We start from the raw sequence: 14,821 nt of genomic DNA on the forward strand, positions 1-14,821 counted from the left end.
GGGAGCTGTGACCAGAGCTGAGACCGGAAGTAGAGTCTTCAGCCCCCTAGAGAGACTTCACTAGTCTCCTGGGACATTAGTGAACTCCGGATGCAGGCACATGGTACATCTAAGCCCTGGGAGCAGGCCTCAGGATCACCTCACCTCACTTCATAAGACTGTCACCTGCCAGGCAGTGGTGGCGCACGCCTTTAATCCCAGCACTCGGGAGGCAGAGTCAGGTGGATCTCTGTGAGTTTGAGGCTAGCCTGGGCTACAAAGCAAGTTCCAGGAAAGGCACAAAGCTACACAGAGAAACCCTGTCTCAAAAAACCAAAAAAAAAAAAAAAAAAAAAAAAAAAAAAAAAAAAAAAAAAAAAAAAGACTGTCACCCACCACCTGGGGCTTCCTCGTGCCCATCCCCCGACCTGAGGTATTGGGCCTTGGTCTCCCTACAGTTTGCATGACAACCAGCTCAAGGACCCAGAAGTGCTGAGCCTTGCGGAGCTGCTCCCTTGCCTGCCAAAGCTCCAGAAGCTTGAGTAAGTGATCTTTACTCCCGCCAAGTCCCTCTCCTGGCCCAAGTCACTTTTCTCTGCCGACTGGGTCCAGGGCATCCACCCCTGACACTTTGCCACCATTGTGCAGCCTGAGCAGAAACAGCTTCTCCATGTCAACTCTACTGTCCTTGGTGAAGGTGGCCATCACGTGCCCTACTGTCAGAAAGCTGCAGGTCAGGTGAGCAGCTAGCTCTTCAAGGTCTTGGGGAAAAGGAAGGGGCAGGGAGTGAGGAGGAAGTCCCTAGCGTAAGAGGTCTGTGTGTGCACGCCAGAGTCAGCTTAACTCACATCTAGACTCTTGCTCAGGTCTGGTGCTTAATAAGTAGATAAAGATGCATGGATGGATGGATGGACAACACTGCGGAGGTACCAGCATAGCCAAATGTATAAACCGCATGTCGCTCTCCGTGGTTCTGAAACAGTGGTCCCTCATTGGCTCACATTGCTGGCTAGACTGCAGGCTTCCTAATCTGAATACAATTATAATTCTCAGTTTTAAAAGCTCTCAGATTGCGTGGTGATGCATACCTGCAATACCAGCACTTAGGGGGATTAGGAGTCCAAGGCTAGCCTCAGCCCCATAGTGAGTTCAAGGCCAGCCTGGTTTACATGATACCTTGTCTTAAAAAAAAAAAAAAAAAAAAAAAAAAACAGAACCAAAACAAAGACCCCTCTTACGTTGTCTTCCTCACCTTACAAAATCAGGCTTGCTGAGTGGCAGAGGACTTCTAGCCTGTGCTGGGGCACTCTTTCCCTGGATGGTTGGGGTGGGTGACAGCTGTACAAGTGGGGTGATGTGCTGATTTCCCGTTCCTGGATATCATGGCTTTGTGTCTGACCCTCTAGGGAATCAGACCTCATCTTCCTTCTGTGCCTGGTCACAGAGACAGCTGCACAGCCATCAGGGTAAGTAGCTCAGGAGTCATGGCCCCAGCTAGTCCTGAGAAGGTATCTAGACTGGGAAGGTGAGGGTGAGGACCTAGTGAGAGCTGACGTGGGAAGACTCTCCTTACTGCTGTGTGAATCCCTGCTCAGGGCTGGCAGAGTGTCCTCTCTTCCTCCCATGTGTCTGGACTACATCTGACCCCTGGCTAGAGAGCATCCCCAGGGTCTCAGAATGGGCCAGATCTGTAGGGAGAATGCGAAGATATCGTGCACTGAAAAATTCTCACACTGAAAGAAAGATAAAGGAGAGGTCAGTGATGGTCCCTACATCTTAGGGCTGCCTTGGGAATGGAAGGAGTAAATTCATCTAACATGCTTCAAACACTGGCACAGACCCGCACTCAGATGCTGGCCACACATGGATTTCCACATGGCCCCACACTAGTGGGTAAAGACATGGAAGTCCTCCCTCTAAGAAAACACTCCTCCCTGACTAAGCTCCCCGCTTCAATCTCCCCTTCTGTACCATGACCAGTTGGGCCAATGTCACTCCCTGCCCACTCCCAAGATGTCAAAAGCTCTGACACCCAACGTGGTCATTATCAGTCACTGTGACAATGTAAATGAAGTAACTTTCAGTCTATCCATTGCATGTACCACCCTTCCAGGGCTCAGCAGTGGCCACAGGTGGCTCCCGTGGCAGATGACACAGTGGAAGAGCACTCTGCCACTGCAAAAGGTTCTGTGAGGCAATTCCAGTCTATAAGTTTATGGAAATTGGCTTATGGTATAGCCCAAGATTCTCTGCAGTCATTGGCATTCTCCTCCCCTCTCCTCTCCAGTCTGAAAGGGCTGTAGCTCCCTACTGCCTGGACCTGCCTACGGCAGTACATGATCCCTGTGTTCTGAACCAAAGGTCACATCAAAGGGATACTATCATGGTGACCTTAGGAAACAGAAAACGGAGAGTCTGATGGGTTACGTGACTTGCCAAAGACCGCACAGCCACATGTAGAGGAGACCACATTTGAATAAAGTCTTCCTTAGACCTCAAGCCCTTGCTCCTGCCGCTTCCCCAAGCTGCACCTTGAGTGCCTTCCAGCACTCTCTTTGGGACAAACTCACCATGAGAGGTGCTGCTGGGTCTCCAGACCCTAGATGCCAGGCAAAGAGGTCCGGTCCATCTGGTTGGGCTCCTGAGCCCAAACTAGTGTGTAATCTGTTCTTTTCAGAGCATCAAACCTACAGGACAAAGATAGCCTGAAGAAAGAAGGACAGAACCGGAGCCTGGAACTCAGGTACTCAGCAGGGCCCACTGCCTACAGAAAACGGTAATAGAGGAAGGGTCCTTTCCCAAGGGAGGAGGAGCAGGCAGGAAGGGATACGGGGGAAGCAGATGGAGGGAAGGGGAAAGGCATGCATAAGCAACTGTGTTAACAAGAGCTCCAGCCGAATGGACCCTTTCTATATGTGGGACACTGTGCTCAGAAGTGGCTGGTACTTTGTGGGAAGCCTTTTAGGAGGACCCTCATGAATGATGCATATCACTCTACTTGGTAGAGAAAGAAACTGAGTCACAGACAGAGTAAGTGCCTTGAACAAGATCACCCCACAATTTAGAGGTACACAGATCCCAGGTCTGCACCCTCAGGACTCATCGGACTCAGGACAGGAAGGACCATGATTTTTTTCCCTGATCTCCTCCTTTCCCATCCTAGGCTTCAGAAGTGTCAGCTCAGGGTCCATGATGCAGAAACCCTCGTGGAGCTATTCCAGAAAGGCCCCAGGCTGGAGGAAGTGGAGTGAGTACCCTGGAAAGCGGGAGACTAGGGGGCAGGGACAGCTAGGGAGGCTGGGCAGGGCAGACGAGGTCTCACCTTCATGTGGGGGTGGGTGTGGGGGTGGTGATGGTTGGCTGACCGCTGAAGAGTCTAGAAACATCCCAACAGTCGGAACATCTGCCGCTGTGTAGTGCTGTCCTGTATCAAGTGCTTAGCTAGGAGCTGTTAGATGTGTCTTTATCATCTCCTCCTCACTGCGATGTAACCACGTTTTATAGAGAAGGAAACGAAGGCACAGAGTAAATTTGCTCAAGATCAAACAGGTAGGAACTTCAGTCTAGTCTGAAGTTCCCAGCCCATCCTCATGGGTCCTGCCACTACTTCCATGGCCATCAGTAGAGTGGGACCTCCTCCTGCGCCTGGGGTGACCCATTCTTTACAGGCTAAAGAAGTTCCCATGATGCCTGGCTCCTGAGCAGGACTGAAGAACTGGCAGTGGTCATTTCCTAGTGATAGGAAGGGAGCCCCCATCCACCCCCAACAATCACAGGAAGTCCTCTAAGCAATGTGAAGGCAGAATGGTGGGGTGCACCAGGTGGTAGTGGCGGCGGCACATGCCTTTAATCCCAGCACTCCAGAGGCAGAGGCAGGCAGATCTCTAAGTTTGAGGCCAGCCAGGTCTACAGAGTGAGTTCCAGGATAGCCAGGACTACAACAGAGAAACCCTGTCTTGAAAAACCAAAATAAGAAAAAAAAATGGTGGAGTACTATGAAGTATTTAGGGGTGAGTTCGCCCCACCTCGGGGTGTGGTACATAGGGAGAGGGTCGACTGGGCGATCAACTGTTGGTCCATTACCTTGTTTCATTGGAAGACTCAAGGACAAGATTAATGCACCACAGTGAGGGCCAGCAAGGTGGCCCAGCAGGTAAGTGACAAGTTCACAGGGAGATGCGCTTGTCACCGTCTGGCCACCCGAGATCCCTCTCTAGGACCCACATGACAGAAGGAGCAAATCAACTCCTGCGAGTTGTCCTCTGACCTCCACGTGCGCCCCTCCCCACTACAAAAATAAACATAATTTTAAAAACGACTAAAAGGTCTGGAGAAATGGCTCAGGGGCTGAGTGTTTGCTGCCCTTCCCGCGGGTCTGTCCTCAGTTTCCAGCACTCACGTTGGCAGTTTGTAACTACCTGCAACTCCAGAGGGATCCAGAGCCTCCTGGCATCCGAGGGACCCACACACATGGCAGACACTCACACGGACACACATTCACAGCGGGATATTTCCAACCCTCTTGCTGCCACTGAGTCTGCCCCTCCCCAGTGTCCTCACTTGCGACACAACCCCACCCTACCTGGTTAGAGGAATAAACCCTTCTGAGCTACCTAGCTCACCCTCACTGCCAGTCCAACTTAGACACTTTCTTCTCCAAGCTCTTCATCCACTTCCTCTGGCAGAGCCTCCCACTTTTCACCTAGTGACCCTATTAGCTTCTGATTCAGTTTTCCCAGCTCCCACCATGGCATTCTCTTCCTGGTAGGGTAGGCTGTGTTTGACCACTGCCTACGCCCTTCCCTCCCTCCCTCTGCTCAGGGTAAAGACCAAATCCTCAAACCCTGTGGGACCCAGCAGCCTACCTCAGTCTCCCCAGCCCCTTTCACCCTGATACCCTAACTCAATTTCCAATCTAAACACACTGGCTTCCTCTGGATGCTGGTATGTGCCATGCCACAGGGTCTTTGAATGTGCTATTCACACTGCTAGGAACAATCTTCTCAAATCTCTCCCTGATCACCTACCTGTGGAACTCCTGGGATTTCCATCAAGTAGTTTAAAAAAAAAAAAAAAGAAAAGAAAAAAGCCTCCCTGGCCCTACACTGGGTCAGATATCCTGGAATTATGGGGGTTATCACAAGAAGCGATTATGCATGTTGCAGCATACAGGAACAGGCATAGATGGGACCTTCCAATCAGGCTGTTGAGTTCAAATCCAAGCCCATCCTCGAGCAGGTCTCTTAAGTACTCTGTGCCTTGGTTTACTTGGTAGTAAGATAAAGATATACTCGCCCCTGCTTCGTAGATTGCATGAAATGTGCCACAAGTGTGGAAGTACCAATGTCATGGGCACGTGTGGAGCTGGCAGCCTATCCCCTTTAGTTTCATAAAGTGCATTTACGGGAACGATGCTCTGACTAGAGCTGGAGAGGACCGTGAGAGTGTCTCCACGGTGCCTCTATCTTAGTCTTTCAGGGAACCATCTGGAAGATGAAGGCTGTCGACTTGTAGCAGAAGCTGCTTCGCAGCTGCAAATTGCCAAGAAACTGGAGTGAGTGGCACCCCCCACTGCTGGGTAACAAGAGGGGCCATGGAGAGTCCCACCTGGTCCCTGCCTGTCCCAGTTCTCCGTGTCCACAGTCAGCAAGAGTAGCACTGATCTGCCCAGCTTCCTCTCTCTCCAGCGAGGTTGGGCTCTTGACTATACCTTGCTCTTGCCTCTGCCCTGAACCACTGGTGGCCTCACCATCTAACTCCTTGCACATGGACAGCATGTCCATGGCACATCTGGCTCACATGCCAGATAGTCCTTGCCACAGCTCTGGGAGGTCGGAGCCTTGCCCTGAGCCGGTGCTAAGGTTCTGAGTGGGTGAGTACTCTGCCACTGGGTCAAGGCTTTAGGGAACAAAGTGGTGTGTTTGCTTAGGGTGTAGGTGTGGGTTGTTGGAATGGTGAGCCAAGAAAGCAGGGTGTCTAATGGTGCGGCCCTGGGGCAGAAATGGCATTTGGGTGGGTTGCGTTACGTCTTACGGTCATTTGGGTTGGGTAAGGAGTGGCGGGGTATGGGAACGTGGTTTGGGTTTCAGCTCTAACTTTGGGTGTCACCCCATAACTTTGAAACCCTGGAAAAGTAATAGAATGTCTCAGTTTCTCCATTTATAAAATGGAGTTAAAGGAGACCACCTATGCCTGAAAACCCTCCATAGACTGCAGTTACTACATATACCATAAAACCGAGGCTCGAAGAGAGGAGAACCCAGGGGCAGTACTTATGGGTTAAGCCAGAGAACTTGTTTCTCTGAGTGTGTGTATTTGGGGCGCGGGGTGTGTGTGTGTGTCATACATCCCTTGGCTCACATGGCCAGAACTCTTTGAGGGACCCTGCTTGGGGACCCATTTTGGGTGCAGGAGCTGTCTGCCTGCTGACACTGCCTGCCTCTCCTCTCCACAGCCTCAGTGACAATGGCCTCTCCAGGACGGGGGTGACCTATGTGTTGAGAGCCATGAGCACGTGTGGGACGCTGGAAGAGATGCACATCAGGTGGGCGCCCCACAGGGCACCGTCACTGTCCTTTAGCCCTGAGCCCCCGAGTTCAGAGCCATATCATCATTCTTTCTGAAGCGCCCCATATTATTTCTGGCCTCATGCCTTAGGGACCCCCAGAAGCTGCTGCCTGAGCCCTGCCCAGCTGGCACAGTAATGCAGCCACTGCCAGTACTGTGGGTCTCCTCTGGAGAGCCGCCTGGAGCTGGGGGAGCCAGCTGGGAGTGGCAGTATCAGAAAATGAGGGAACAACCTTCCGGCTCCTTGCTTCATTTGGTGCAAACTGTGCAGTGTCCTCTGTGCCCAGCTCCTGTGAGATCAGGCTGGCCTCTGCCCCTTCCAGCTTCCTTCAGTCCCTTCCCAGCTTCTCCTGAGAACAATTTCCAAATGACATGTGACCTCCTGTCGCTCTGGTTCAACCTCAGTTCTCTATCAGGATGGGGAGCTGAGGACGCGTGCGAGTGGAAGCCAGTGTAGTTCCTGCTTGGCTGCGAGCCTCGTTCTTGGTTCTCAACTATGTGGAGGGTCTCTGTTTTATGTAGTCCTCCCCAAAGGGCTGGAGGGAAGCCAGATCTCTCACAAGGTAGATTAAGGTCCTCGTTCACTGTGATCACTGAGATGTGCTGCATGTCATGGGAGACAGCACCCATATCCCAAAGCACTCCAAGTATTGGAGGAAACCCCCACCCTATCCCACCGGAGCAGGTAGGGGGGCATACTACAACCTGACACAAAAACCAGAGCAGGAGAACCTGAAGTCCCTGTAGCAGGAAGGCTTCCCACCTCATAGCCTCAGAGGAAGTCACAGGAAGGGGCTTAGCTTGGGCAGGTGTGGAGTCTTGGTGGTCCCACCAGGTCAGGGTTAGACAAGGGGTGTAACACCCCCCCCTTGCTTCTCTCTCGCCCATAGCCTGCTGAGCAACACTGTGGTACTCACATTTGCCCAGGAGCCAAGGGAGCAGGAAAGGAGCTGGAAGAGGTAAGGACCCAGCATCCCTACATTCCTCTCTGGGATGGGACGGCGCCCTCCCTCCCTGACCCAGGGAGACCTTGACAGGAACTCACAAAGTAGGGCTGGAGATGTAGCTCAGATAGTGGGGTTTGTCTAATATTGCATGAGACCCAGGGCTCAATTCCCAGCACCACACAGATCACACATGGCGCCTAAGATACATGAGACCCTATCTCAAAAAGTGAAAAAGAATTCACCAAGGGTCGGGCCGTGAGCAGCCTTGGCAGGAGACATGAGTCTGATGAGGAAGGAGCAGAGGGCAGACTACTGGGAGCCCAGTGATGTCGTATCTGGTGATAAGCCAGGCTAGACTGGGATAGCTAGACAATTATTCATGGGAAACTTGGGTTTTATCCTAAATATGGAGAGTGGCCTGGCGCAGAGATCTGATATGGCCAGAACTTCTGTCTTCCTTTGGCACAAGGACCATTCAAAGCGGTGTCTGCATCCCTCCTTCAAGTGACTTCCAGGGCATGGTTAGAGGCTTCGCTCTGGGCTGTGTGTGTCTACCCACAAGCTATGGCACAGGGTCTGAACTCGGAAGGTTGGTAGGCGGAGCGCTGCCGTCTCCAATGAGGATAATGACATTATGATATTAACGGTGACAGTAACCAGGTGAATTGAGCATTTCCTTATGTGTGCAGCAAGTGCTAGGCTGAGACAACTCACACGTGCCAAGTTAGTCCCAGAAAGAGGCCAGTCCCAGGTCATATATCAGGCTAAAGTCTCACCGGCCCTGCCTAAGCACAGAGATTCAAAGCTGGACAGTGAGTTTGGGATGGACCCTGGAGCCAGAGGCAAGATGCTCAGCCTGGCCTTGCTATGTGTCCTCAAGGGATGCACCGCTTACCAGCTTTGTGTGTCCTGTGGCCTCTGAGATGTCCCAGAGCTCTCGAAGGATCAGGTATGGCAATCGTCTCCTTTTCTTGTCCCCAAGCCTCAAACCTGTCTCACAGGCTTGCTGGAGGACACCACAACTTGCTGTGTCAAGGAGTTCCGGCCTGGCAACTTCTTGTTCCCTGCACCCCTCTGCCACCTCCCACGGTCTGGCCAGTCCCGCCCCATAGCTCCCTGAACCCTGGGCTGGGGAGACTCCGAAGGGAGAAAAGAGGAGCCATGAGCCTCTGGTCTCCTGCATGTTCCCACCTACACTGTCTTCCTTTTGCTTGCTGCCTGCCTGCCTGTCTGTCTGTTTCTCTCTCTACAGCACTTAGTCTTATCTCTCATTTGTCTCTTTGCTTTGTCTGTCTCTGTCCCTGTCTCTTTGTCTCTGCCTGTGTCTCTCTCTATCTCTGTTGCTGTCTCTACTTGTCTGTCTCCATCACTTTCTCCCCTTACCTCTATCTCTCTCTTTCCCTCTCATCCCCAGCCCTGTGCTGTGCTATTTTAGGCATGCCGTGGTTCAGTCCCCTGTCTATCCCAATGCCGTGTCCCACAATCCCTCCCGTCTGCCCACCCGCCTCTCTGCCTGGCTCTGGGGCTGGGGACAGCTTTGCCCTGGGTACAGTGTCCAGTGGTCACTGCAGTGCTGTGGGTCTGGCCCCTTGCAGGCTGACACACTGTGGCTTCCTGGCCAAGCACACAGAGAGGCTCTGCAGGGCACTGAGCACCAGCTGCCAGCTCCACCGCCTGGATCACCTTGAGTGAGTACCTGCATCCAGGAAGGCGGGGGGGGGGGGGGGGGGGTGCAGGGGAGGGGGCAGCAGAGGATGGTTGGTGACAGAATACAGGTAATACAGGTGTCCTGTTTTGAAGCGTTTGCTCTGTAACTTTCCTTTTCCATAACGTCAGAGACCTGGGGGAAAGCGACTTTCTTTACAAGTATACATCCCACACTGGTACCCTTTGCAGCCTCCCTGGCTCCCAGAAGACCACAAATCTTGGGAAGAATTCTGGGGGCGGGGGAGTGGTGTGCCCCATGTATGATGTGCAAAAACTTAACCTAGTGCTTAGATCAGGGTCCCTGCTCCTGAGAACAGCTGGGTGACCACACTGTTACGAAAGCAGAACCTACACCACCCTCCACTAATCTCTTCTCCTTCCTTTCCAGCCTGTCAGACAACTCTCTGGGGGACGAAGGGGTGGCCCAACTAGCCCAGCTGCTCCCAGGACTGAGTGGTCCCCTGCAGTCCCTGACGTAAGCACCTAACCACCCCCCAGGCCTCTGGGCTGCCGTCGGTGGGAGGGTTTGTTCTGGGTTCAGTGAAGATGTAACCAGGTAGTGCATATGAATCCCTTTCCTCCAGCACCACACAGGCAAATGCTCGGCAGGGGTCCAGATGATGCTCTGCTCACCCTGGCTTGACTAAGCTCTGACTCTCCTCACAGAGCTCAGTGCTCTAGCTTCTGCTTCCGGCCTTCCCCACGAAGTCCGCGTGCCTCTCCATGGGCTCCCAAGGCACCTGGGCTATGCAGGCCCCTGTAGTACGAGGGCATCGTGGGTTTCTATGGGAAGCGTAGTGAAAGCATGAGGAAGCCTTAAGTGATGAACAGCCGCCAGCAGTCGTTCTAGCACCCGGTGACGGAGAGAGGCGGCTTGATGAAACTTGGTCTAAGTGGACAGGGAGGAGTTATGCTGGAGAAGACACCAAGCAAGGTGTCTAGGGCAGCCCAAGTGTTCTGATAACTTGATAGGGAGGTGCGAGAAATCCGGCATGGGAGGAAGACCTTGGCAAGATTCCCCCACACTCTGCCTGCAGCCAACCATATTCCCGAACAAAGGCCTCGGGTGTTCTTGGCTCTCATAGCGCCCTCCTGTTCCCAAGCCTTCTTGGGCAGAAATGAGAGGATCCCATGAAAGAAGCTGCAGGCCCTGGGTTCTGTCTCTCTGTGCTGCCCATGCACTGTATGGCCTTGGGAAGTTATGGCATAAACTGAAACTCCTGGTTGGGTCAGTAAATGCGTAAGAATCAGGTGTAGTCTCCGCCTGGGGCAATCATCTCTGGGATGAGAACTGTGGCCCAGGGCCTTTCTTGCTAGAATACTGTGTTCTGAGGAGGCTGGTAGAGAAAGAAGGTCGCCTCTGATCCCAGGGAGAGGGGGGCAGCTAGGAGTGCTTACAGGCAGCAAGAGGACCTCTCTTTTGCAGACAATGACATACAGGTTGAATTTGCTGGTTGATTCTTGCAGGTGTCCTTAACCTGGGGGACAAGGTACCTGTGAGGAGCACCCTGGGTCCCAGTGGGACATTACATGGCAAATAAAAATAGATGGGCAGAGACTATGAGAGAAGAGACATCTTTGTTCTTGCTTCAGGATGGGAGTCCCCTCCCCATTTTTATCCTACCCTAAAAGCCACCCTTCCTTTAACGGGTGGAGAAGTAGAGCTCGGGGGTGCTCTGGGTTCCAATCTTAGCTCGGCCACCAACGCAGCTTGTCACTTGAGCAAGTTCCTGCCTGTCTAGATCATCTCAGCTGTGTGGTGAAGTTGGAGGGCTACTCGCTGGTCACCTGGGGCTCAACAGGATCTGTCGTCTGCTGTCAGAGGCACTCCCATCCCTGGCCCCGTGCTCTGACATGCAGAGGGCATGTCTGAGTCCATGACGGCTTCACCATTGTCACCTGTATGCTCCTCAGCCTCAGCAGGAATGGCGTGTCCCTGGATGCTGTGTTTGGCTTAATTCCATGCATGTCTTCTGTTCCGTGGGTGTTCCACCTAGATGTCAGGTGAGTGACTGCCCTGTCCCCTTCCCGCTAAGGCTCCTCTTTTACAGGTCACCCTGGGTCTTAGGTGATACCAGGTGCGGTGAGCATGTGCTAGGAGTGCATAGAATGAATGAATGAATGAATGAGTGAGTGAGTGAGTGAGTGAGTGAGTGAAAATTGTGACCACATGGTCCCAGAAACAATCAAATTTCTCCAGGTTCTCCTTAGGACAGAAGTCTTTCAATTCTTCCTTACTCTCCAGATGGCCCTTAGACACTCCTAAGCAAGCGGGGAGCTGGCTGGTGGCCTTTGGGGCTCAGGGACTAGCCTAACTATGGCGTCTCCAGAACCTGATGAAGCTGGGAAGGAAGGCATCAGTCACCTCACAGCCCTGAATCCCTCCACGCAGAAAGCCCGTAGTCTCGGGAGCACTTTGCCCCATCCCTCCTTCCCCGAGAACCCTAAGAATAAAGGTGTGGTGGCAGGTGGACAAGCTTGGTGTATGTCCTGAACATTCTTAGTGCCTTTAGTCCTCATTTGGAGAAAACGCTGAAGCCTGCCTTCTCTCCTGGTTCACCACCAGAGGGCGCCAAAATAATGGTCCTTGAGCCCTGCAAGAGTCTTGGATCACCACAGCGGTCATTTGATCCATTGTTATTATATTCTCTGAGTGGCATCCCACCTCCAGGTCCCTAAGCCCTTCTGGGGAGGGGACCCTTCGCCTTTCTCAATGGGCTGCCTCCTCTTCGCTTTCAGCCTTGAGAGTGACCACATCCTCCTTCGAGGAGCTGGGACTGACAGGTGAGAAGTCTGGGCGGTCTGGCTTGCCTGTGGCTCCGATTCCCGCTTTCTGTGGATGCTCCATCTCCATCCTGACACATACACTCATACCCAAGAATACCGCCCCCCCCCCCCAGGTCTGGTTTGGTCTCTGGGGCAGCCGCACTATCTAATCTGCAAGTCCCTGAGAAGCCAGGCTAACTCCTTAAAATAAACCAATTTAGCACTTCACAGATGCTCCCAGCTGCCCCCTAGTGGCAAAAGGCGTCATGGCCTTGAACCTTGGGGGCTGTCCTCAGAGTGGGACCTAAGGAGGGGCCAGCTGGGCAGTGATCTCACCACAGCTCATGTGTCAGGCAGTCTGAAGCCAGGCTAGTCCTAGGCTAGATGCTCTTGGTTCCCCAGCTAAGATCTCTGTGGAGAGCCTCTGGGATCCGAAGTCAAAAGAATTGAGAAACAGGGAGGCAGATGTGTGCTCCTGTCCAGTTGGCGGTCAAGGGAGGCACTCTATTCTGTCTCCACTTACCTGGCTGCGGCCTGACCTGGACAGGTGTGAACTACTGATTTTCTTTGCTTTAGCTTCCCTTTTGAGAGTCTCAGTTTCCCCACTTGAGCAATGAGGGACCCGGCTGGGGTCAAATCTCCAGAATCCCGTCCAGTTCTGCCTCTAGGTGTGGAAATCCTGAGGGTATGGGAGTCACTCGGGTGTGGTTCAAGCTATGTTTCCTCCCTCCAAGGGATGCACTAGCTGGCAGATGTGGACCAGGGTTCCCGGCTGGAGCCCCGGAACTGGAGTTCAGTCCGCGCTTCAGCTCCAGGAGCTTCCGGTACTGTATCCCACTTTTGTTTAGGGGTTAAGGAATGGGCAGAGCCAGGAGGTCAGGGCTATAAATTAAGGTGGAGGGAAGAGAGTTTGAGAGATGGGAAAAGAAAGAGGCCAGTGCTGGGGTCTGCTGGGCCCTTTGGGTCACCTCAGTGGGGTCAAGGCCTGACATTCTCCTTACAGAGGACGTCATATCTGTGAAACACTGGAAACCCAGCCATTCCCTGCCCTGGCTTGCCATCTGCTTTTGAGATTTTCATTTCTAGAAAGAGGTTTACCTCACACCCCAGAAAAGTATGGTCTGGGTAACTCCCAACTGTACCACAAGGGGCTATAAGACCCTTCTGAACCCTGACATTCTCCCCGAGGAGATACCTAAGCTGGTGTCAACAGAGCTACTCAGAGAAAAGTTGTCATGCCCCAGGCAGGAGAGACAGGGGGCAAAAGCCAGGGTGATTGGAAGCCTTGCAGAGTAGCCGAGAGCACAGCAGGAGAGCCTGGGCAGGGCATTCATCTTTTGCTTAAGGACACTAGGGAGCCACTGAAGGTTTTAAGCGGTGGAGAAGCCCTGGCATTGGATTGGCAGTGTTGAAAATAAGACATGGACTGGAGAAATGACCCAGCAGTTAAGAGCACTTGCTGCTCTTGCAGAGGACTTGGGTTTGGTTCCCAGTGCCCACATGGCAGCTCACAACCATCAATAACCGCAGTGCTAGGGGATCTGACACCCTCTTCCATGGGCACCAGGCATGCACTTGGTGCATGTATATACATGCAAGCAAAACACATTTTAACACATTAGAAAGATGAGAGCCTTGGAGGGTGATGAAGGATCATGAGATCAAGATTGGAAACCAGGAGGTAGTAAGGGATCCAAGCAAGTGGAGATGGCATCTGGGCTCAGGCAGAGGCACGGGATGGAAAGACATTGAGCCACATGGAACAGCTTTAATGTGGATGTCATAATGGTGGGCACAGGAAGGGGCTATAGGAGAGCTGGGGGAGGGGAGTGTGCCCTGCAGGGCATAGGAGAGGAGCCTGAGGCCTGCAGTTCTGGGGGAGGGTACACTCTAATCCTCTACCCTGTCCCCTGTCCCTTCTCAGCCTTCAGGGGTGTCAGCTGGAACCCCGGAGCCTTGCCTGCCTCTGTGCCCCTCTGGAGAAGTGCCCAGGGCCTCTGGAAGTCCAGTAAGTGACAAGACCCATCTCTGAGAGACAGTGTGGGTGGCTGTGCAGAAACCCGGCAAAGGGCTTGCAGGGAGGACTTGAATCTTTCCTGGTCTTCTTTCATCAGCCCCATCAGCCCCACCCCAGGAGTTATGAGACCCACTGAAGGTCAGCCATCTCCCAGGAGCCCTAGCCTCAAGTACTGGCATGCATGAGGTCCTGATCCAGAGCCCCACACAAGTCTCTACCCCATCCTGCGTCTAGGGCTAAACTCATCACCTCTGAGCCCCTCCCCTGTCCCTGGACTAGCTCACCCACTTCAGAACAACCAAGTCTGTGGCCAGAGACCAATCCCATAACCAGGAGTTACTCAGCCGCTGGAAGCCAGCTGACTCTGTCTTTTAAGTCCCTGGGCCTCAGTTTCTGCTTCCGTGGAACAGACAGTGAGCCTTTCCTTGAGAATCAGTGTTGTGATTCTTATACAAAAATAACCTTTAAAGGACTCCAGGCTGGAGGCCCCTCACTAAACAAACGCTCCCCTCTCTGAATCGTGATGCCATTTGTCACAGTCCAGTCCTCTTCTTGCTCACTGTATGCTCCATTTTTACTTTCTGATTGCATAGTTTTTATCCAGGATGCTCGGGTCTGGGAGTGTTTTGGATTTTGGAATTTTCTTTAGATTTTGGAGTGTTTGCATATGCAGAATGAGGTACCTTGGAAAAGGGAATCGGGTCTAAACACAAAATTCATTTGTTTCATGTAAGCCCTATGCCCATGACCTTCAAGTCAAATTCAGTGTCTATAATGAGCCTGCACTTGGGGGCTGGGACCTGTCAGGACTGGAATTTTCCCCCTGCAGTGTGGTGTC

General features: G+C 52.8%; 1 protein-coding gene across 7 annotated transcripts in view; it reads left to right on the plus strand.

Annotated features, from left to right (window-relative positions):
- Nlrc5 (NLR family CARD domain containing 5) overlaps nt 1-14,821 on the plus strand; it is an 83,408-nt gene that overhangs the window by 35,272 nt on the left and 33,315 nt on the right. For 6 of the 7 annotated variants that reach the window (XM_037206097.1, XM_037206095.1, XM_037206093.1 and 3 more), the window contains 15 exons: nt 438-521; nt 628-717; nt 1,386-1,445; nt 2,657-2,722; nt 3,143-3,226; nt 5,450-5,533; nt 6,434-6,523; nt 7,437-7,505; nt 8,374-8,442; nt 9,089-9,181; nt 9,589-9,675; nt 11,115-11,204; nt 11,940-11,984; nt 12,701-12,790; nt 13,891-13,974. In XM_037206097.1, coding sequence (XP_037061992.1) covers nt 438-521; nt 628-717; nt 1,386-1,445; nt 2,657-2,722; nt 3,143-3,226; nt 5,450-5,533; nt 6,434-6,523; nt 7,437-7,505; nt 8,374-8,442; nt 9,089-9,181; nt 9,589-9,675; nt 11,115-11,204; nt 11,940-11,984; nt 12,701-12,790; nt 13,891-13,974 — 1,185 coding nt within the window. The remainder of the gene's footprint in view (nt 1-437; nt 522-627; nt 718-1,385; nt 1,446-2,656; nt 2,723-3,142; nt 3,227-5,449; nt 5,534-6,433; nt 6,524-7,436; nt 7,506-8,373; nt 8,443-9,088; nt 9,182-9,588; nt 9,676-11,114; nt 11,205-11,939; nt 11,985-12,700; nt 12,791-13,890; nt 13,975-14,821) is intronic. The other variant, XM_037206096.1, reaches the window with a different exon arrangement.

This window comes from Peromyscus leucopus, chromosome 5 (assembly GCF_004664715.2).
Source record: "Peromyscus leucopus breed LL Stock chromosome 5, UCI_PerLeu_2.1, whole genome shotgun sequence".
Taxonomy (NCBI): domain Eukaryota; kingdom Metazoa; phylum Chordata; class Mammalia; order Rodentia; family Cricetidae; genus Peromyscus; species Peromyscus leucopus.